At 40.7% G+C, this 24790-nt stretch overlaps 1 protein-coding gene across 1 annotated transcript in view; it reads left to right on the forward strand.

Annotated features, from left to right (window-relative positions):
- The window catches only part of LOC123505764 (D(2) dopamine receptor-like), a 161063-nt gene extending 142412 nt beyond the window's left edge, over positions 1-18651 (forward strand). The window contains exons 3-4 of the mRNA XM_045257429.1: positions 11503-11741; positions 16242-18651. Coding sequence (XP_045113364.1) covers positions 11503-11741; positions 16242-17367 — 1365 coding nt within the window. The 3' untranslated portion in view covers positions 17368-18651. The remainder of the gene's footprint in view (positions 1-11502; positions 11742-16241) is intronic.
- The last annotated feature ends 6139 nt before the right edge of the window (positions 18652-24790 follow it).

Here is a 24790-nt window from a genome sequence, read left to right on the forward strand (position 1 = left end):
GACCCACGCTCTGTTCCAATGTTCCTGCATGTGAACTGGTTGGATTTATTGCTTCGAGGTGGTATTCATTCATTCATCATCCCCTGTCGGTCACACCTGCCGCACCTCTTTTACCTGTCACCCACAAAGCAACGCACACCTTTAAATATGCACCACGTTCATGTATCTAACACACACACACACACACACACGAGCAGCTGTCTGGCGTTACTTTCCGAGGCACGTTTGACAAATATACATACATTTACTCCTTCCTCCCTTTCCTCCCTTTGCTCCTTTGCCTCCCATCTCTCTCCCTCCCTCTCTCTCTCCTCACATTTTTTTTTTCCTACTAAAAGACGCCACTTGACACCTCTCTTACGCCTTCTTTGCTCTTCTCCATCTCCTACTTCCCTTCTTCATCCGTCCTTTTGCCATTTTCTTGATTTATGTTATGTTTATCTTTTTCTTACTTTCACCATTTTTTTTTTTTTTTTAGCTTTCTTCACTCCTCCTTCTCCTCTTCCTTTTTTTTTTTTCTCATAAGACTAATGTGTGTCTAAAGCTTTTTCCACTTCTTATAGTCTGTCTATTTTTCCTCATTCCTCCTTCAGGTTTCTTCCTCTTTTTCCTGTCTCTTTTGTTTCATGACTATAAATCCTTCTTTATTTGCCCACTGTGTTTCCCTTTAACCTTATTTTCTTTTCTTGTTATTTAGTTCTTTCTTATTCTTACTCTTCATTCCTTTCATGATTTCCTTGTTATTTTTTTTTTTTTTTTTTTTTTTACTCTCTCCCTTCTCCTTCTCGTCTCCATATTTTCTCCTCTACTTTTTTCCCACTCCCCTATCTCCATTCTTTCCAAACTCCCTACTCCAATCTTCCCATATTCCTTTCTTTACTCCTGCCACACTCCCTCTTCTACGCTTCCCTTTCACTCTCTTCCATTTTTTTAAAATTCTACTTTCTTTGTTCTCCTATCTCCATATCCTCTTTCTGTATTCCACTCTCCTTTCCTTTCTCCTCCCCTTTTCCTTACTCAATTCATTTTTTTCCTTATACTCCGCTTTACCCTCACCATATTTTGTTTCTCTATTCGACTTGCTTCCCTTTCCCCCACTCCTTTCTCACGTCAAGGAAAACTAGTAAAGGCCCACCGGCATGGAAGCCTTGGAGGTAGGGAACAAGAAAACAGAGGCCTTATTCCCTATATGATGGAGTGAGTATGATCAGGAAATGCCTCTCTGTCATAATGTCTCCCTAGCGTGAAGGTGTTGTGCTTCCGGCTTTTGTTTGTCTGTTGCCCAAAGACGCCTATGTTTGTGAGACTGTTGTGCGGTCTCTTCTGATCGATATTTGCCACCGCTATTCCGCAAGGTTAGAAGTTGTTGGTGGTTTGAAACTGTTGATTGCGAGTCTGAGAGTAAACGTGATAGAATATTAGCTGCTCAGGTATGGACACTCACAGCTTGTTTAATATCCTTCTTAACGCCGATGTTCTTTGTCGTTGGTGATTGAAAGGGGAGGATTCATGTGAAGCTTAAAGTACAAAATGACGCAGGCAGCTAGTAACATTAACTACACAAGCGGGTACGTTCACGCAACTCGTTCAGTATCATTCTTGACTCGCCAGAAGCCGGTGGTTGAAGTGGAGGCTGAAAGTACGAGATGGCAAAGGAAACAGGCAACAAAAGCTAGCAAGGCATGGACACTCGCGGCTTGCTCAGTACCATTTGTGACGCTGGCACTCACTGGCCGTTGCTGGTTGAAGGTGTGTGTTGGATGTGAGAGTAGGAAGCACAGAGGCAGTCGGCAACACGAAATAGCAACATTCATGCACGCACACTCACGCAGCTAACATAGTGACACTCTTGACACAGATGGTCGCTGGCAATTTTGCGCTGACTTCTCGGGAGTTTGTATTTTTAAAGGCTGAATATTACTTGTAACACACGAATTAGTATCTTACTGGTGCGCTTTTGCCTAAACTTTTGGCATTTAATTTTCAGTTTTCCAGCGTCTGGTTGAGGCAGACACGCATCCCTCGCCTGAACTGCAAACCTTTCTAACTGGATAAGAACGAGGTCACAGAAAGTACTTTTTTATACGAAACTTTACCAAAACTTCTTAAGACCAGTATCCAGGATCTGATTATTTTTACAAGACATGGAATACGACAAGATTAAATAAAAAAAAAAAATAGTTGAGGAAGAAAAAATATATGGGTTAAAAGATCGAGACAGAGAATAAGAACAAATATCTCATTCTCATCACGAAACAACAAGAGGGAAACATACTGATAATGTGTACGACGCTTTCCACAAAGGGTGTCATATTGATCTCTTTTTCTCTCGCAATTATTTCAACCTGACGCTATTTTACTCCTATTTCACATACCCTCTTTCTAACTTACACGTATGATACCTTCATAAACAAATCACTAATATTTGTATCTATTTTTTTTCCTTCATAAATCCTGCTCCTCTCCTGCTCATAAGCTTTTGCAAACGGCAGGATATCAACATTTCCCTCCAGTCCGGGATGTCAGAGATTACAGTGATAAAATTTTGTCTTTTTTTCGTTAACAATCTTCATAAACGGCATGACAACATTTTCCTCCCTCCCGTGCACTACCATTTTGTATTTGTTTTCTTTTGTTTTTGTCGTCCCTCGTGCTTCTGTCCTAGTATTAACTGTGCCCGGGAAAATAGAGCCTGGTAGTCGTGCCGTGCGGTGAGTGCCATTATCTACGAAACGTACCATCGTTCCTACAATACATCATGGCTTGTCCCCGAAGTTACGACGAGCGCACGGGATGTTAGCGATCCTCGTGTTAGGGCGAGTTTCCCTTTAATATTCACACCCTTTGTATTATCCGTTTTCTTTTTCTTTTTTTCGTTTTCTTTTTATGTTTCTTTTGTCTTTTTTTCATCATTTTCTTCCGTGTTTTTTTTCTTTTTTTCTCTCTCTCCTTTTACCTTTAAATATTTCGTCTGTTTCGTGTTCTCATTCTTTATTCTTTTTGTCTTTTAGAGATTCTTGTGTGTATTCTCTCTCTCTCTCTCTCTCTCTCTCTCTCTCTCTCTCTCTCTCTCTCTCTCTCTCTCTCTCTCTCTCTCTCTCTCTCTCTCTCTCTCATACATATATACATACATACATTCATTCATACATATTTACATACTTAACTAACCTTCCCAAGTCCCTTTACTTTTGAAAGTTTCCTGCCCTGCTTAACACTCTAATCACATGGTATTAGAGAGAGAGGGAGAGAGAGAGAGATGTCTGAGGTAGTAATTTGAACACACACACACACACACACACACACACACACACACACACACACACACACACACACACACACACACACACACACACACACACACACACACACACACACACACACACATACACACAGAAGTGACCAATAAACACACCAGGACAGGAGGAAGCTGGATAGGGGGGACGCCGCGGCCTTGCCCTTGACCCTCTCGTCTCCTCGTCCTCCGTGACTTTCATTCCCTTTACCTGACGCAGCGAAACGGGAGACTATTCATCCGTCCACCCAAAAATATGATCGTACTCTCCTGACGTAACCTTCCCAGTGTGCTTTGTGTTTGTATGTCTTTTATACTAATGATAGTGAGTTAAGAGACGCACAGGGTTTCTATCCACTTGACTCTGGTGAATCTGATTAAGTCTTTCGTCTTCTCTGCTCTGCCGCATGGGATTTGTTTTAGGTTTCCTCGTTATCAATGTCGTATCACTCTTCCTGTTGTGGCGTCGAGATTAGAACTCAGTGTTTTCATCTTAGCAGTGCAGAAGTTAATTAGTATCTCAATTTTATTTCTGTAAGCTTCACTCTTCCTCTTTTCTTCACTCTTATTCAACTTGAATCATTGACAAAGAAGAATCAGAACACTCAAGTGATTGAAAAGCTCTTGGCTCTTCTTATTTTCTTTCATCTTCGAGTATCCAATAAAAGTCTTTCACATTTTCCTCGTAACAATTTTCTTATTTCTTTTTTTAGTTTCCTTAGGGTGTAACAAAAGGAAATGAGCAAGTTCATAAAGAAAAATATGAAAACAAGTGTTTGTGATTAAAAGTGTTCCATTTTTAATTAGTGGATGAATTAAGAACCTCTATTAAACTCAACTTGGCAACAATTCCTGATTCGTAAAGAATTTTTTATCTCACCTTATAACATATTAAAAGACGATCCCGGTAATGTGCAGTACGATATAAAAGAGTGACAATATCTTCAATAACCTTTTATATTGTTGACACGCGAACGTTTGATCCGTGTAGAAAAAAAGAATAATTCCCGGAAAGAAAAGATAGCAGTTACAGAGATTAAAAAAATATATATATTTCACAGAACACAGTGTACTCATGCAACTGAACTGAGTGAAATAAAGTTAATGTGAACTTTAAATTGAAGTTAAAAGTTCAAACGAAACAAGGAAAACCAAGCCGAAACAAAAAAGTGAGAAACATTAATCATTATTGAATTGAGCTGATGGATTTTAAAGAAACTGAATAACGAATGAAATACCAGCCTGTTGAATAAGCCAGACAAACGCTCGGTTAAGTAAAAGATGGATTGAGAAAGACCCGTGAAAAATACGTAAGACCGAAGCCAGATCTATATGTCTTCAAATTGGACACCAAGAAAGGGATCATCAGAAACTTAGATCACAATAGGAATGGTGATTGGAAACAGAGAGAGAGAGAGAGAGAGAGAGAGAGAGAGAGAGAGAGAGAGAGAGAGAGAGAGAGAGAGAGAGAGAGAGAGAGAGAGAGAGAGAGAGAGAGAAATATCGAACTAGTCAACCAGCCAGCCAGCCAGCCAGCCAGCCAGGTAGACCGACAGATAGACAGCTAATCAGACAGCTAGCCAACCTGATAGGCAACCTACTAAACATCCACCAACCGACTCTCCATCTTCCGTTCACACAAGCAAAGGGACAGAAAGCCAACCAGACAGACAGACAGAACCAGACGTGCACAACAACAGGCAGGCTTTCCCCATCAGCTCGGCCCTCCCAAATCATTAATCTCGCCGTGTATGTCGCCAGCACCCCCTGATCCCTTATTTTTAGTTACGCCATCAGTACAAATGCTCCCTGGATCGGTGATATTTACCAACACCTTCACCTATTCATGATTTGGAACAAGTGAAGTGATTGAAGTTGCATTGCACGATGGGCAGACGGCTGGAGGTCGTTCCGTCCTTCATAGATTCAATTAAAACGTATATCGTGCAATTCAGATGAAGTTTTTCGTCACCCACACTTTGGTTCATCATTTTATAGATTAGCATGCGTTGTTCGTTCCTATTCATAAGTATTTCAGTCATATCAGCATTACTTTCTGTCTGTATCTCTCTCTCTCTCTCTCTCTCTCTCTCTCTCTCTCTCTCTCTCTCTCTCTCTCTCTCTCTCTCTCTCTCTCTCTCTCTCTCTCTCTCTCTCTCTCTCTCTCTCTCTCTCTCTTGAACTTACATATTCCCTGCTTATCAGAATATCATATTTTTCTTCTGATGTAAATAAGGAAGACACTGAATAATATAGGTTTTAGCCGTGGAACTATTTTTTCCTTATTATTTTTTGCTGCTAATTTCGAAATCCATCTGAAACGTGCTTACACAATTACTGCAATTACGGCGTCAATTTTGCAATAATACTTGACTGTAATGATTAACGTTTTTACATCTCTACGTAAAGCTGTCATATTTTCACTTTACTTTTTTTTCTGCATCGGCATCGTAACAGACATTTCGTGTAGCTAACTAACTGTGTGTGTGTGTGTGTGTGTGTGTGTGTGTGTGTGTGTGTGTGTGTGTGTGTGTGTGTGTGTGTGTGTGTGTGTGTGTGTGTGTGTGTGTGTGACGCAGGAAGTTTCTTGAGCGGAGATGAGGTGGCGAGGCATGTGGTTAGTTTGTTCATATATCCAACCACAATGTGTAGAGACCCTCCTACAGCGCCGCGTTCCCCTCTGGCGCTGTTCTTACATGTATTTGCTACTGAAAATAGATAATAAGAGAAAGAGAGAGAGAGAGAGAGGTTGGAAAACAAGAGAAGTTTACCTCTCTCTCTCTCTCTCTCTCTCTCTCTCTCTCTCTCTCTCTCTCTCTCTCGCATGATAAATTTTACATTACTTTTCTCCCTCACTGTCCTCCTTCGAGTCCTACATACTATGCACACACACACACACACACACACACACACACACACACACACACACACACACACACACACACACACACACACACACACACACACACACACACACACACACACACACACACACACACACACACACACACACACACACACACACACACACACACACACACACACACACACACACACACACACACACACACACACACACACACACACACACACACGTGCGCCTTTCGGACAAACACGCAAACAAGTCAGTTTTTAACCATACTTCCCAAAGGCCGGCAATTTATCTACACTAATTAATTTTAACGTGACTTTTGCATTTTCCTGTTTATTGCTTTCGATTTCTTTTTTTTTTTTTTTTAATAGTTTCTTAACCGACATAAATTGTAGAGGAGAGAGAGAGAGAGAGAGAGAGAGAGAGGGTGGGAGAGTTTCATTCCAAATATATATTCTATCACCAGTCTTTTATTTTTTTGGGTCATATATGATAAATAGTAATTTTCATAGATAAGGAAATGCAGAAAGAGGACAGAATATATTATCCCTTTCATTGTTTATTTATTCTGTTTTCTATACGATATTCTATAAACGTCAATTTTCAACGAGACAGAAAGAAGAGGAAAGAAAGAGTTCCATTCAAAATATATATATATGAGTATTACTGATCCACTTTAAGAATAGTCCAGGCAGTAAGAGAAGCCCACCCGTCTCTGCCCCTCATCGCATCACACCTCATCTGTCCTGTGGCGGGATATCTGACGTCTTTACTTGCAGACAATGTTGAAAAATAACCACCTCGAAAAGTTACTGTGTCCCTGAATCGTTTCCTTGCTGGTAAACGCTTTCACCTCTCTCTCATTAGCACTTCTTTCTGGTTCTCGTGGGAGGTTTTCCAGTGATGCAAAATTCTTGTTATACTATCACCAGAATCGCAGAAACTTCCTTGAAAACTATAATGCCATCCGATAGTGTGTTAGAAATGGTCGAGACGAAGCCACGAAACATCAAAAATGCTGCCTTTAGTTCTGCCGCACGCACATGGTAGGAATTCCAGTCCATTTGCTCCCTGAAGAAAATGTGAGATGTATCGTGCCGTAGAGAGAGAGAGAGAGAGAGAGAGAGAGATTGGGAGGCAGAGGACGTAAGGGGGGCAACGTCGTACAGTGACCCTCTTCTACCTCTCTCTCTCTCTCTCTCTCTCTCTCTCTCTCTCTCTCTCTCTCTCTCTCTCTCTCTCTCTCTCTCTCTCTCTCTCTCTCTCTCTCCACTTCATAGTCTCAAATGGCGCCATTCCGAGGGAGGTGGCAGTGAGTATATAACAGTTGACCGTGTGTGTGTGTGTGTGTGTGTGTGTGTGTGTGTGTGTGTGTGTGTGTGTGTGTGTGTGTGTATGTGCGTGTTTGTTTGTTTACAGACACGACAATTTCAAGTATGGTCATGACTATCCATAAACATCATATATAATATTTGTCCTCGTCAACAACACCACCACCATCACCACCAACACCACCACAACTATCATTAACACCACCAACGCCAACAACAACAGTATATATAACAAATATGACATTAACTACAATTCCACGCCCTTAAAAAGCCAATAAACAAAAGCATCGGCTGTGAATTTCATCTATCCGTTTTATACACACACACACACACACACACACACACACACACACACACACAGAGAGAGAGAGAGAGAGAGAGAGAGAGAGAGAGAGAGAGAGAGAGAGAGAGAGAGAGAGAGAGAGAGAGAGAGAGACAGACAGACACACACAGACAGACAGACACGGAAAGACAGAGAAAGAGACAGAGAGAGATAGAGAGGTACACAACATCACAATCACCTTAAAAGAAAAAGGGAAATAAAAACACCCTTACGTCAAACAATATAGTAAAAGCAAAAAATAAATGGGACTAGAAAAACTAGGACAGGCAACCCATACTAACTTTTCATGGCCGTGTGAAGTGAGAGCTAGGAGTGGGATGTAAAAAAGAATAAAAGAAGAAAACTCTCCATTTCTCTCTAAGACTCAACGGAACGGGACTTGATGGGCATGGAAATGACTGTCGTTGGAGAAGGATTGAAATTTCAGTCCAACTCTCGTGGTGCTTTGCGTAAGGTAGATAGGAGGCTCAGGGGATTGGGAGGAGACACGTGAGCTTCCCACTACCTGTCTGCGCTTCGTGGATCCAGGGAGTGGCAGGGACTCTGAGCCGAGGCGCGAAGGGCGGTGTGTTACTATTGTTTCCGCCTGGAGGATAGATAGACAAGGCGGTGCCGCGAAGCTCAGTGGGCGCTTTGTTGTGTGTGTGTGTGTGTGTGTGTGTGTGTGTGAAAGAGAGAGATAGATAGATAGATAGATAGATAGATAGATAGAGAGAGAGAGAGAGAGAGAGAATGGATGGATGACATGAGTGTGTGTGTCTCTGTGTGTGTGTGTGTGTGTGTGTGTGTGTGTGTGTGTGTGTGTGTGTGTGTGTGTGTGTGTGTGTGTGTGTGTGTGTGTGTGTGTGTGTGTGTGTGTGTGTGTGTGTGTGTGTGTGTGTGTGTGTGTGTGTGTGTGTGTCGGACAGATAAACAAAGTAAATAGACAGATAGACAGACAGAGACATAGAAACAGATATACAGGAAATGAAATGTCTGTATCATGGTCAATATGATGCTCAGAACCGCAAAACGTTGAGCCTTGATGAAAAAATACTTCTGCTGATAGGAAAGATTTTCTATGTAAAGATAACTGTTATTTTTTAAAGTTATGAAAAAAATACTTTTAGATTAACACTTATCTATATTATAGTTGCATTCCCTTTTGATCTCTAATTCTTTTTTATTTATTTTGTCTTATTATTTTGGTGTGTGTGTGTGTGTGTGTGTGTGTGTGTGTGTGTGTGTGTGCATGCATGTGTGCGATTTACTCTTGCATTTCCTCGTCAATAAAACAATGAAATGAAACGTTTTTTTATCAAGAGTAATACATATAATTCAAGATAAAAGTGTCAGTGTTTTTTGTATAATATTTTTCCATGAATTCTATTATCAGTTTTGTCATGAAATTTAATCCCGTAAATTTCAATATCTATGCATACATCTGGTCCATGCACGTTACTTTGATGTTTTATTAGTCTCCATTATCCTAATCAACAACGTAATTCTTTGTGACCTAGTCAGGATGTGAAAGCTATCCTATTTATTTTTTTTTCATCAAGTAGTAGTATATTACATTTTTTATATTTCCACTTATATCAAGAAACTTTTGTGATATATGACTGAAATTTATGAACTTTTTTGCTACAGTTCATTTTTTTTTCACCAGATCTATTCACTTCCTTGCAATATTTACTTTTCATATCGAAGAACTAACGAACATTTGTCATTAACGAAAATTGTAACACATGATAGGACGTCTAATTTATCACTTTTAATTGAACGGTTGCAGTAATAATTCAGATGAGGGGGACAGTCAGATGCACTAGCAATCATCATGTGTTACAAAGGTGACCGGGAAACTCAGGCTGTATATATATTGTCTTAATAAAATCCTGGAGTAGGGACGTAAGGAATTGCACGTATAGAGGTAGAATTATTAGTCATGACTATTTTCCTTCTATTTCTCCCACTTTTCTCCATATTATTAAGAAAGGGGTCTACGTTTGTGTATCATTTTTAAGGATATCTTGTAGCTGAAGCATAAGGGAATGTTTGCATATAGGTAGGATAGCCGCGCAAAACTTTTCTTGCAATCTTTCACGGTTCAGTTCTTTATTTTTGCCCATATCATCATGTTTTGACGTTCCACTTTTTCATCAATTATTCCTGATTTCTTCCTGGTGTCTAGACGCATAATATCTTTTGGTGCACTAATATATGACATCTTCTTAAGTACATTTTGTTTTCCTCTTGCAAAACCGTCTGTCTTGTCAACTAGCTCTTTTTTTATTTCTTTCTTTCTGCGGAGGCATAAAAACTTTCATGATTGAGGCGCTTCCACTGCTGCGGTGAGCTCAAATTTATGGTACCAGAGTACATTAACTCTTGCATCGTAATTTATATTCAGATATATTTTTCCTGCCACATTTCGCACTATTAATTCACTTTTTTGCAATGCCACAATTCTTACTGTCGTATATGCGCTAGTAATAACAGGATGCACATTTTAATCTAGGAACAAAGAGAGAAAGTAATTTTTGGAGGGAAGACTGTATTGCTGCTCAGATTTACGCTTAAGTGGCACGTCATTCGCCAATATCTGAAGCCATGAGTCTTCCAGGGAGAAAGGGACGTTGTTATTATCCCTGGGTTGTGGAATCCATCGCTCACAGCTGTCAGTGTTCGTGTGCTGATGAGTTACCGCCGGGTGTTGTTCCTGTGCTCTGGGAAGCTTCCAGTATGTCATTGAAGGTTTCTCGTGACTTGGGAACCTCCTTCTTGTCTGTAATCTACACTCTTAATCACATTTGTTTTCTTCTCCTTTGATCACTTACTAGTCAGCTTTGGTGGTGATTCTTTATTGTCTGTCTTTTTTTCTTCTAATTTTGCAATACAAATTGAAATAAGTTTCACTGAAGAGTGGCAAGACATTTCCAGTTTCGTCGGTTCTCTTTCTTTGTTTTGGCGTGTAATTTTGCAACACAAATTGAAATAATTTACTGAGTAGTGGAGGATTTTTCCTAATTTCAAAATGGATGCTTTATATATATATATATATATATATATATATATATATATATATATATATATATATATATATATATATATATATATATATATATATATATATATATATTTTTTTTTTTTTTTTTTTTTTTCCCATTCGCGGTCCATTAACATAAATTGATTTTGTGCCGTTTAGCACTGTCGCTATATTTTTCATGTGAGAGTAAATAGAAATATTATGATAAAACTCACAATGACGTATATTTCTTTTAACAATAGTGGATATTACATCGGAATTACGAATAGAACAGTCAATACTCGGGAAACAAAACAAATGCAACATTTACAAAGCTTAATTCAACAAGAGATCTGCAACATTTATAAACAATTAACACAATGGAAGTTAACCACAAAGCAACATACTAAACGCTAGGAACATAACACCAGAACATCACTACCTTACCACATTATCACCATAACTAACACGACCACCACTGCACAGCTAGATATATAGCATGACTTACCTCTTATCAAACCATGCCACTACACCACCGCTACCTCTAAAATCAGTATACCACCACTACACGACCTAATCCTAATCTAACTTGCAACCGAACTTACATATCAACGCACATCTGTATTTCACTTTCCTCACATATGGCTCTCTCAATTACAGGTGCACAACGCCACGGGGGTCTTCATCATCAACCTCACCCTGTCTGATCTCATGTTCTGCGTGTTCAACCTCCCCCTGGCGGCGTCTCTGTTCGGCCAGTGTTCGTGGGTCCACACCGGGTTCGTCTGCCTGCTGTTCCCCATCCTGCGGTACGGACTGGTCGCGGTGTCTGTTTTCACTGTGCTCGCTATCACCATTAATCGCTACGTGATGATCGCACACCCGCAGCTCTACAACAAGTGAGTGATGGTCCTTATCCAGTGTTCCTAAACGCTTTGTTCTCTCTTTCTGTCTCTCATTAGGGGACAGAAAAATATACTTGGTTGTCATTTGTGTCATTTTTGTGTTTTCTCATTGATGGCATGGAGTGTTTGCTGAATTAACACTAGAATCATGAAAACATTCTTGAAAACTCCATTTAATTTTCAATACTGTGCTATAACTGGTTGATGTTATTGTTTGAGTGAGGTTGTATAGCAAAAAGAAGGTGACAAAGGTGACAGTGAAGTAGTGTATAGCAGAGCGTGATGTTTTGGTGCTTGGCTGTGATAGGATTACGGCGGTGTTATGGTGTAGTGGTGTCTCTGAGGATGTTGTTTTTCTTCTTGGGTGTTGTTCGTCTTTCATGTCTTTGTGTGTGTGACAGGAAGATTATACTGCATGGCTCTCTTTCAAGCTTATTGCTCGTCTTTTATGTTTGACTTTCGTCTCTCCCTGAATGAATTGTGTGGTGGTTGTTTCCATGTGTGTGTGTGTGTGTGTGTGTGTGTGTGTGTGTGTGTGTGTGTGTGTGTGTGTGTGTGTGTGTGTGCGCGCGCGTGTCTACCGATCTTCCTACCTATCTGTGTCCGTTTGCCTGTCTCTCTAAGCCATATTTCTCTGTCTGACTAACTATGTCTGTCTATTTGTTTGTTTAATTTTCTGTCTTTTTGTCTATCTACGTACGTATCAAACATTCTCTCTCTCTCTCTCTCTCTCTCTCTCTCTCTCTCTCTCTCTCTCTCTCTCTCTCTCTCTCATAATCTTATTTGGGGCGCTCCCTTATTAGATCTCTCTCATCTTGATGCCTTTTTTCCTGTGTTTATTCCTCCTATCAGGCCTCTCGCGTCCCCTCATGTATGTTGATGTTCTCACAGTTTGGCATCACTCATATATTCATACTTGTCTATTTTTAAGTGACGCTTTATAATTGGATGTTTGTTATGAATATACCCACGCAAGCACAGAGCGAAAGAGAAATGTAGCTAAACAGAAGCATGAAGGGAAAAGAGAGGAGAGAAGTTAGGTTTTATACTGTTATGTGTGTGTGTGTGTGTGTGTGTGTGTGTGTGTGTGTGTGTGTGTGTGTGTGTGAAGTTTAACAATATGTACACTAGAAACAGTTAGCTCATGATTGTGTAGCGTAGTCTTGGTGTTGATGGAAAAAGACGACGATTCTGTTGATATTGAGGGTGAAAGCTCTCTGTTTGGTGCACTAAGAAGCAAACACTGGCAAAGCAGCTAGTACACAATGTAATAGATGCAGAATGTTCTTATCCATTCATGTTCTGGAGTAGTTGTGGAATCGAACATCAACCTATCCAAGCATTACATAACTGAATATAATCTAACCTTGCATTACATAACAATAGATGAACATAGTCTAACCTAACCTAACCTGATCTAACGTACAATCTCTTAACTATTCTCAGAAGTTACACCTGACATAACCTGATATTCCTTGGCATAGTAAAACCTAACCTATGGCAAGATTCTTTCTAATTGAACACAATATACTATCAAATAACTTCAGTAGCATTTTTTCTTTATTCTTCTCAATTGTCATCGGTAATAACCTTTTTTTTTTATGCAAGTATTCGTTTCATCAATTTTTTTTCCTCGATCTGTTTCCTATTGTTCTTTCTCTTACACTATTCCATCACTCATGAACAGAACAGTACCTCATTACCATCACATCATCTCATTTCGCATCAAAAGCCACAGTATCTCTATGTATCCGTCAACAGTTGTCCATGGATCTTAGTTTTCACATTTGCAGCATACATTTCAACAACCTACAGAGTATTTCTATTTATACCAGGACGATACCTTTTATTCTGACCATGATCAAAAAAGAAAAAAATAAATACTCAGGTGTTCACTTTGCGTTAAGTTTTATCTTTTCCTGTTTTTATGCACAAGTGGAACGGGGCTTAAAAATAGAGCTAAACTACGTAGGGAATAGCCACTCCTTCCTCTCTCTCTCTCTCTCTCTCTCGATAAGTGTGACAAAAATAGCGTAACGGGGCAGCAAACTTAGTTGGAATTACCCCCTCAGGATATTGCAGTGTTAGAGGCTCAGGTATAAAAGTATTAATTAATGCAGCCATTTCTATGATTGTCCTTTGTTAGCATTCAAAGCAATGGAAGGAGGTAGTTAGCATGGAAACAAAAGAATATGAGAGAGAGAATAGTGGTTCATTTCCCAGTCTTTCCTTTTTCCTGGTAAACTCTCGGGACTTCCTACTACATACTGTATTTCCGCTTGCCTTTTACTCATCATTTGGCTGCTATTAGAGGCGTCTTTCCTTTATCAATAATCACTGTGAGACATTTTTATTTGCTGTATAGTCACCTCCACTCTTTAATTAAACTGAGTGGATATTGCAAACTATATTCCTCTTAGTTCCTTTCTTTATTCTAGATGTTTATAAAGATTTCATGTATTTTGTCGTATCGTAGTAAAAGGGTTACGGTATTTCAAGAGAGATATTTCAAGATGTTTCTCCAGCCGGTTTTGAAAGTCTCTCTCTGAGCTATCATCGTTAGGGACTGGCATCTTTAGTGCTGTTATTATTTTTTTCAGTTTTGTCTCCCTTGGCTACAACTTTTCTTACACTCACAAAAAGGGGTTAAGCAGGAGACTTATGAATTAGCCAAAAGTTGCAGGTGATGTAAAATTTCTCCGCCAATAAAAGTATTTAAGGGAGATTATTAATTATTATTATTATTATTATTATTATTATTATTATTATTATTATTATTATTATTGTCCTTTAACCCCATCAGTACAGGGACGCATTTTAACCCTGAGTTTGAGTGTGATTAGATGATTTCATTTATATCAAGAAGGATCTATGGAGGTCAGAAGATTAATGACAAGAATTCTCACTATTTCAATCCCCACATTAGTTTCGGAAGCTGTATTAAATCACTAAATAATAAGCAAAATCAATATGAAAATGCGTCATAGCACAGAAGGGGTTAACAGACTTCTTACTACACACCCAAGAAGAAAAAAAACATAATTACCTAAAAAAATGTATGTGATGCAAGATTGGTCTATCAGTGAGAGGATTTCAGGGACACTATCAAATTGAGGCATTGGTTTGGCAATAACCCTTTTTACGTAGAAACACACACACATGGACGCACACACGCCCGGTAGCTCAGTGGTTAGAGCGCTGGCTTCACAAGCCAGAGGGGTTCGATTCCCCGGCCGGGTGGAGATATTTGGGTGTGTCTCCTTTCACGTGTAGCCCCTGTTCACCTAGCAGTGAGTAGGTACGGGATGTAAATCGAGGAGTTGTGACCTTGTTGTCCCGGTGTGTGGTGTGTGCCTGGTCTCAGACCTATCCGAAGATCGGATATAATGAGCTCTGAGCTCGTTCCGTAGGGTAACGTCTGGCTGTCTCGTCAGAGACTGCAGCAAATCAAACAGTGAAACACTCAAGAAATATAACAATAATAAATGAATGAATAAATAAATAAATAATAAATAGATAAATTAATCAATAAATAAATAAACAGGTAAATGAATAAATAAAAGATAAAATAAAACATAATAAAATAATTAAAGAAAAAGAAAGAAAGAATAGATAAATAAATAAATAAATAAATAATTAAGACTAAAATAAAAGTAATAAGTAAGAGAAAGAATACAATAAATGAATAGACAAACAGTAATACAGGACCATCCAAAAACGTCCTGGTGAAAGTAAAAAAAAAAATGAACATCCAGTGAAAAGGAAAATTGTATAAAGTGAAACTATTAAAGGGTAGTGTGCTTGGTGTGTGTTGTTATTGTTCCCTCGCCCCGCTGCTCAACACCCACGGCATGAGGAGCGCAGAGTATGAATAATTTATGACCGCAAAGTGTGTGTATGTGTGTACGTAGGTGTTTTTCATCAATAATTGCACTAATGTGTGTGTGTGTGTGTGTGTGTGTCTGTGGTAATTATTGAGATTTTTTATGAGGAGAGGATAGCGTGTTTGGTGTGTGGTAATGCATGTTATTGTGTCTTGTTGTTGTTATTGTTGTTTGATTGATGTTATTGTTGATACTGTTTCTGTTGTTTAGTAGTAGTAGTTGTAGTAGTACTAGTTGTAACGACAGTAGTAATAGATTTCTTTCGCATCAAAAGTGAGAAGGCATTACAACACTAACAAAACAACAACAACAACAACAACAACAACAACAACAACAACAACTACTACTACTACTACTACTACTACTACTACTACTACTACTACTACTACTACTACTACTACTACTACTGTTAGCATCACCGCAACCGTTAGCAAAACCAGTAATCCCACAACAAATAGACAGTACATAAAAGCAAACAAACAGGCAAACACATCACCACAGTCCGACTCACAACCATTAGCATTTCCATTGTCACTATCTCCACCATCATCACCATCTCATCCATCAGTGGGTCCACCATCACTCACCCACTGCCTGGCCTCTGTTGCAGGGTGTACACTCGGGCTTGGCTGACGGTGATGGTGCTGTCCACGTGGCTTGGGGCTTTCGGTGCTCTGGTGCCTACGTTGCTGGAGCTCTGGGGCACCTTCGGCCTCGACCCCACCATCGGTTCCTGTACCATCCTTCCAGACAGAGATGGAAACTCCCCTAAGGAATTCCTTTTCGTCTTCGCCTTCGTGCTGCCGTGCGTCGCCATCTGTGTCTGTTACGCTCGCATCTTCTTCATCGTGCATCGCGCTGACAAGAAGAGCCATAGTAGCGGGCGTATCCTTAAAGTTAACGGAAAGAGGCGGAAAACCCAACGTCTTACCACGTCACCATACCGTGGCCCTCCCACTCCTGCCACCTTGCACCCCGTTCCCCTCAATGACTGCCTGCAGCGGGAGACGCGTGCCAAGCTCTCCTCCAGCAGAAACTCCGTCAGGGTTGAGATAGTGGAGCCAGAAAAAGAGGGAGAGAATCCCAGTCTCAAGGAGAAGAGTGAACTTGGAAGGGACGGGGGCGGAAAGGTGGGGAGGACGCCCTCGCCGGACATTACACCCGGTGACGCTCCAACGGACGCCTGCTCGCTACTGCGAACGGAGGTGAACGGCTTCTCAGGACACACTTCTCAGGAGGGCGGGGTGGTTCACGAGGTGCCCTACTCTCCTATCAGAATATGTCCGCCCAGCGCGCCTGACTCGCCAGTGTCCCAGAAGTCAGGAGACAAACCGGATGAGGACGAGGACGAAGAGGACAGGCGGGCCTCCACCATATCGGGATCGGGGAAGGGTAACGCCTTCTCACAACTACGAGGAACATTCCGAAGGACTGGTTCCTTTATTTCCCGCCAGCCCAACCTCAGCCCAAAAGACCGACGGCTTCTGAAAATGATTCTGGTCATATTTATGTCCTTCGTGGCGTGTTACCTTCCAATCACGCTCGTCAAGACTTTCAGCAAGGATGACAACCCCGTTCTCAACATTCTGGGCCTGCTGCTCATCTACATGACTACCTGCATCAACCCTATCATATATGTCGTCATGTCCTCGGAGTACCGCCAGGCCTACGTCAGCCTCCTCACTTGCAAGAGAGATGTGGACCCGACAAATCGCTCCGTCACAAAAATATCCTGAAGACGATCCCGGCCACGTTTCCAGCCGGCCAAGCGCGTCATCGGGGTGTTCCGTTCACGTGGCTCCTCCGCCCCTCGACGCGGGCCGACTGGCATGGAAGTGCCGGGATTATGTGTAACAGGTGTCGCGGCTGGGGGCGCCTGTGATCTGGACTATTCGTTAGGATAGAGTCGCATCCAGCTCAACTCTTAAAGATAGAAAACGAGTCGTTGAGCTTTCAACTACAAACTAAAACAATAGGTATCTGCCGCCTACGCGACCGAGCGACCCCTCCCGGCTCTCTCACTTCTCGCTCAGGTTGCCTCGAGCCTAGCTTTTATACAAAGGAACACTTGTTCGCACAAGAAATCATGACAAGTGCAGGTTGAATTCTCTGAATGTTCATTCTCATAGTTTTGTTTTTCACTTGTAACGCGTCCCGCGCTGTCTCGTCACCGCCTGACGGGCCCATCGGGACTTGCCTGATAACCAGCTCATCTGCCGTTTTGTACAGCTTTGATGATCAACTGGAGGCCGCATTGTGACCTCGTTTATTAATTCTCTATTTCATGTCATTCTTTTTTGTGTTTTTCTATGAGACTTCACAAGTGTCAGTGCTACTGTATCTTCCCTTCTCACTGTAGCACTGTCATTAGCTACGCTTCTCCACAAGTGTGTGTAAAGCATAATTACGTGCATTGGAAAACGAGTGACCGAGGTAACAGTGGTGCCGGGAAAGGTTAATAATGCCCGTGGTCCGCAGCGGCCCATAACGCAACTTATCAAGCACTCCCTTTAGATCTTTCTTAGATTCTCTCAAATGGGGATCTTCCTCCTCTTCTTCCTTTCTGTATTCCTGTTCCTCCTCTCCCTACTCCTCTTCTTCAACATCGATTCAGCAGCAAACAAATAACGTAAAACATTTTTCTTTTTATATTAGCATACTATTTTTTCGTCTTTTTAATATATGTATTTTTTTCTTCCTGATTCAGAAAACAAACGATATTTTCATGCCTTATTTACTTTGTTGTAACTCTCCCAAGCTTTTATGTTCCTTATTAACCTCACAGGTTATGAAAAACCATTGTTCTCTTTAATCGAGTCACCGCATCTTGATTGCTTATATTAATGAAGACCACTTTTCTTTACTTTCATTTCATTCGCACGTTATTCACTCTGCTCTATTTATAACTTTAACTTCATCTCATTTATTCTCATTTCTCATTTCCTTTCTCCTCCTCCTCCTCCTCCTCCTCTTCCTCCTCCTCCTCCTCCTCCTCCTCCTCCTCCTCCTCCTCCTCCTCCTCCTCCTCCTCCTCCTCCTCCTTCTGTCTCTCTTTCCCTTTGTTCTATTTTTCTATCTTTTTATTCCAATCTATAGTTATTTCCATTTACTCTCTCTCTCTCTCTCTCTCTCTCTCTCTCTCTCTCTCTCTCTCTCTCTCTCTCTCTCTCTCTCTCTCTCTCTCTCTCTCTCTCTCTCTCTTCTTACGAAAGAGAGAGAGAGAGAGAGAGAGAGAGAGAGAGAGAGAGGGGGGGGAGAGAAAGGAAGGGGAAGCTTGATACAGTTCTACAGTTTCTCGTTTTTTCTAATGATGCAAATATTGAAAAGAAAATATCAAGGAAAATGTCATGCGATTCTTCATGACTTGGAGGGACATACTGAGGTGTGATGCTGATGTGCTCACTCTCACTCACTCACTCATTCACCTTAAATTATTGATGTGCTTTAAGAAATTATTCCTAAAAGTAATGATAATACGTAATACATAACTACCCCTTTCTCGTCCTTCAAATGTACCAACGTTGTTGTCTTTTATCATCATCGATGAAAGCAGGAAGAAATTGTGATACGTAACAGTAACGCACTTGCTTCGTTAGAGGAACATATAGGTCGCTGATTTCTTGTGTATTCGTTAAGATGAAAGAAAGGGAAACGAAATATTTACTCTTGAAATTAGTTAACCTTTTGACTGTTAATGACCGTATGACACTTACTACTTCATCTGAGTAAACCCCAGACAATTTTACTGAGCCCAAATGTAACAATAAGCACCAAGATGTATGAAGAACTTCATCACTCTTTGTGCTGTCTGTGGTGTTTTTTCAAAGTGTTTTCCACACTCGCAATGGACCATTTCATTCAGCTTGAGAGGAAGTCATAGCAGTCAGAAGGTTAAGCTTGGACGGCTGGCTTTGTGGCCATTGCTCGACACGCAGTCTAAAGGCTGCGAGCTCGATCATGGCTCACGGCAGTTTCTCGGCGGAAAAAGTGACGCTCTCTTAAAAACCCCTAGCCAGAGCCAGAAGATGACTTATGCTTTAAATACTTCAAAGTTGATAAATTCATGGATTATTAAGGACACCATTGTGAGTATATCCTTGAGGAAAACCAGTGCATGCAAGAGAGATGTGGTGGTGGCAAACTGAAGAGTGAACCACTTAGTGACCTCCTGCTTCAGAAGTGTATTGAATGCCAGCCGGAGAGCGGCGAGATGCGAGGGGCTGCGCGGCAACACATGAGGAAGTAGCGCGGGCAAAGGCTATAATATTCACATGACCTGGTAGTAATTCGATGCTTTTCCCCCTCATTAGATCGTCCTCAATACCTAATTAAGCGAAGATAGATACATCGAAATGAAGCTGTGATCCCTTGGCTGGACGCTGCTTCCAGGCCATCTAGCGAGGCGAGGCAAGCAGCATCCAGCAAAGCCCCTCATTCACTCCCCGCACGAGATCCTTCTGAGGCAGGACCGTCGCGTCACGCTCCTAGCCTATAGTCAAGCCAAGCAACACCATCAGGCGCTAACTCGGAACACTATTCCCTTCGTCATTAAATGTTCACATCTCATCATTCTCTCTGTGTCTATCTCACAGCGCTTTTATACTGCCATTTTTCTCCGGCTTTTAATGGCATCAGTGGTGTATATCGGCATCTTTCGACCGTTTTTCCAGCATTATAAAAAGGTGGCACTTACTGGCCGGCCGCCCGACGAGCCTCTGCGGTGAGCATCCATCGAGCGTTTTGTAGGTCATTATTCCGACTATTCACGGCATTTAACTGGCATTTTACGAGTATTAATGAATATTCACTAATCGTCATTGTGCTGTATGAAAGGTTTATAGTTTATGTATTGTATTACGAATATATTTAATGTTTATTGAATGAGATGGATTATATTGCATTTTCATCACACAAGCACTAGCACGTATACACACACACACACACACACACACACACACACACACACACACACACACACACACACACACACACACACACACACACACACACACACACACACACACACACACACACACACACACACACACACACACACACACACACACGTGCATATATATATATATATATATATATATATATATATATATATATATATATATATATATATATATATATATATATATATATATATATATATATATATATATATATATATATATATATATATATATATATATATATATATATATATATATATATATATATATATATATATATATATAACATATGAGTTCCATGGAAGTTCTTTAGTTTAGATGTTTTTTGCTATTATCATTATATTTTTCTCCTTTTTGCATGTAAATATGTATTAAACATTTCATTTTCTTCTCTTCTCAGTGTGTGTGCAAAAATTTACAAACGAAATATATGTGATAGAAAGGGCGCATTGTCGTAACCTCTTCGACATTAGTATTAAGGTTTAATTTTATTTTTTATTCCAAAGTCTGTCAAACAACAAAAAACAAAAGAGAAAAAACTAAATATTTTTTTACCCCCTGTAATAAAAATTCGTAGAAAAAATAAAAACAAAAAACATACGTTAAAGCGCGATGCGTCGTGCTCTCTTTAGTTTGTAATTGTTAAGTCTACTAAGGTTTTGTGATAATTAGCAGGTTCGTTCAGCTGTTGTGCAGGTTAATTAAAGGTATTCTCATTAGGCAGGCTGGGATGCGGCCATGCGGGCCTGGCGTGGTTTGGATATCAGATGAAGCGGCGGCGAGTCTGTCTGCGTGTTCTGAAGCGAGAAAACAACAACTTTACAGTTCGGCGGCAACACGGCAGTCGACCTGCTTCTAGTGAGCTCCAGTGGGCACGGGAGGAGGGGAGGGAAAGGAAGGAAAGAAAGAGAGATACAAGAGGATGGAAGATCCATTGGACGTTGGAAGACAGGACAGATGGAATAGTAAAAGAGAGAGCGAGAGAAAAGAAAAGAATCAAGCTCCACTGCACATGAGAAGATAGAAAACGAAAGAAGGACTGAGTTCCACTAAGGAAGACAAAAAGGGAAAAAAGAAAGGGTTAGAAAGAAAAGGAGAGGAAGAAAGGAAAAAGAAGGATAGAGAAGAGCTGAACATTGCAGGATAAGAAAGAGAGAGAGAGAGAGAGAGAGTGTTCTGAAAAGTATAATGATTCTAGTGATAGTTTATGAACGATTCTGGACCATCAGTAAAGAGACGCATTATGAGAACCTCATTAGAGATGTCCATGACAATTGAACAGTACTTTTCAGAGATGTTTGATTTTAATGCTGTCAAGAATATAAGAATTAATCATAATGAGAGAGAGAGAGAGAGAGAGAGAGAGAGAGAGAGAGAGAGAGAGAGAGAGACAGATTAGGACAGACTATAAAATCAATAACGAAATTAGAGGAGGAAGAAACGTCGAGAGAAAAAAAATGAAAATAGGATAAAGCAAACGAAATTACCACTTGGGATTTGGAAAGGAGAGAAGGAGGAAGAGGAAGAAGACGACGACGACGACGGAAGAGGAATGTTGGGTAATTAATTTGGATGTCAATGTAAGTGGCGCGTACACGGGACTTCAGTTTAGCTAATTATTAAGTCCTACAGTTGAATTCCTTATCAGTGTGTGAGATGCCATGTTTTCCGAGGGGATTGCATAGCTTGCGTTGCCGGAGAGCGCTGGGCAAATGTGCCAAGTGTGCCCCGAGAATCTCATTAGGATGTAGCGCTGTGTCGGCCTCTCGTACGCTTATTCTGGTGACTTTCGTGGCCGTGCATCGTAGTCGTGCTCACGTGCTCCCTGAACGTGACCTCGTCAAGTCCTTCTGCCTGCCTGGGTAAAAATTCGTAGATCGCTTTTGAAAGGAAAGTATTTAAAGTTCTTTGTGAAATCATTCTTACGCCATTTGATCACACAAATCTATGCTAGTTAGAAAAAAAATGTTTCCTTCCTAGGCCTGAAAGCTCCTACAACCGTGAAAAAAAATATATCTAAAAAAAAATCCTTTCAAAATTCTTGAAATAGGCACTCCCCTTGAGGAAATATAAAATTAGATAAAATAGGTCGAATTCTTATTATATAAGTTATAAATGAATCATAATTTATAAATGCGTAGAAAATATGTTTGCATGCCTATAAAATGGAATAGTTTATTTTTGCCATGATTTTCTGAAAGAGAATAGCAATTACTGGTATCATTATCATTTTCAGCATTCAGTGAACATTACCTATATATGCGACCCCATATGAAAATGGGAAACGCCAATAGAAGAAGTGAACATTACCTATATGATAAGTGAAGTATGTTCATTAAAGACAAGAATCATTACATCAGGAAGAGTCAGTAACAAAAAAATAAGAAAAGGAACGGATATTGTAGGCTTCACTTCGTCATTTTTCTAATTCTTGCACACAAATCAACTGTGCTGCTCTCTGTTCTTTGGATTTAAATGTTTTTAAGGCTTTCCTTCTAACACTAAATTATTTCAAAACATCTGAAGAATAATTTTCCTCCAGGTCGGTAGAAGAAGCCCGTGATGTCACTATTAGGGAGAGAAATGAAGATGAACAGGCGTAGGTCAGTTACTTCCCCGGTGGACGTCAGGGGGATGCGCCTTACCAACGTGTACAAGTTAATCGGTAGTAGAAGTCATCGTGAATCTTTTATACAGCGTGGTAGTAGAGATGAATCGCGAATCAGCGCCTCAGTCGAGTTAGTTCCGTTCATAGACAAACACTGAACCCTACACTCCCACCCACCCACCCACACACACACACACACACACACACACACACACACACACACACACATGAAAAAAATATGAAGAATGATGGAGGGACAGAAAAATCACACACACACACACACACACACACACACACACACACACACACACACACACACACACACACACACACACACACACACACACACACACACACACACGTGAGTAGGTAGCTGTAGGTCATAAGTAAGTGTAAGAATATTGGTAATAGGCTCTGAGGACAGTAAGGGAGGTTCAAGGAGTCCCTAGAAGGAGCAGATAAGTCGGCCTCGTGCGTGAACTGTCCTACTTCTGAAAGCACATTTCCTTGGAGTTTTCTTTGTATCGCACTGTTAAGGAAAGGAGGTGAGACAGGTATCATCTCAGGCCCTCTCTTTATAGTCTGCGGGATATAGAATGCAATGTAAGAAATCAGAAGAAGGAAGAGATAGAAAGGACTAGCTGCGCAGGAAGTGTTGCCAAGTTTATATATCAGTTTCTATGAAAGGAGCGTTCCTCTATCTCCCTTAGTGCGAGGTCTATTGTGTTTAACGTCATTCCTGCTTCAAGTTTCCATAAAGGCATATCTAGGACACGTGTTGGCATATAGGTGAAGTGGTCTGATTGTCTTATTGTAACCGTGATGAAGAGGATTGTCCTGCAAAGAGGAAACACACCAAGAGCCTCGATGGTAACGATTTGATTTGCGACATTCAAGGTTGAGGAAAGACTAGGAGCTTCAGCTTCATATTTTCATTATGTATAATAGCATTTCATCCCCCCACTTTTCATGGATTTTATTTGTATATTAGAAAGCCTCTGACGTCTTTTCTTTGATATCAACATTATAATGAGCTTGTTGATAGATTTCTTTCATTCGTGCATCTTCGTGGATGAAAGGATTAAAGCCTTTGCCGTTCAGTTCACGACGCCCAATCAACACTGGCTCGCACCTGACGCTTGTCTCGACCCTCTAGACACACCTCGAGGGAATACGGTGCCGCGCTTCTGGTAATGATATGTGTTGGTCGCCTCATGACGCCGGAATGTGAAGCGGAGAGGTTGTGTGCTATGAACATTCCCTTCTTGATTCGTGATTCGTAAGGCGCGACGCGAAGTTTGTTATATTCAGACTTGTTTACGTTCCTGCAGACTCCATTCCTCTCATTCCACCAAGGTGATTGTTGACTGATCACAAATATAAACTAGAATTTCTAGAATGGTTTGTTAGATTGCCGCGCACTTCTCAAGTCTTCTGATTCTCGACTTAGCTCAAAACTAGACCCTGGCAGATTTTCAAAAACAGGGCAAGCCCCTGCCTGCTGTACTGCATCGCCAGTAAATTGACCTTTTGACCTCGTAACCAGCCATTTTATCCTTCACCAGACTGCGACATCGAGGGAATATATCAGCC

This window comes from Portunus trituberculatus, chromosome 18, assembly GCF_017591435.1.
Source record: "Portunus trituberculatus isolate SZX2019 chromosome 18, ASM1759143v1, whole genome shotgun sequence".
Lineage (NCBI taxonomy): Eukaryota > Metazoa > Arthropoda > Malacostraca > Decapoda > Portunidae > Portunus > Portunus trituberculatus.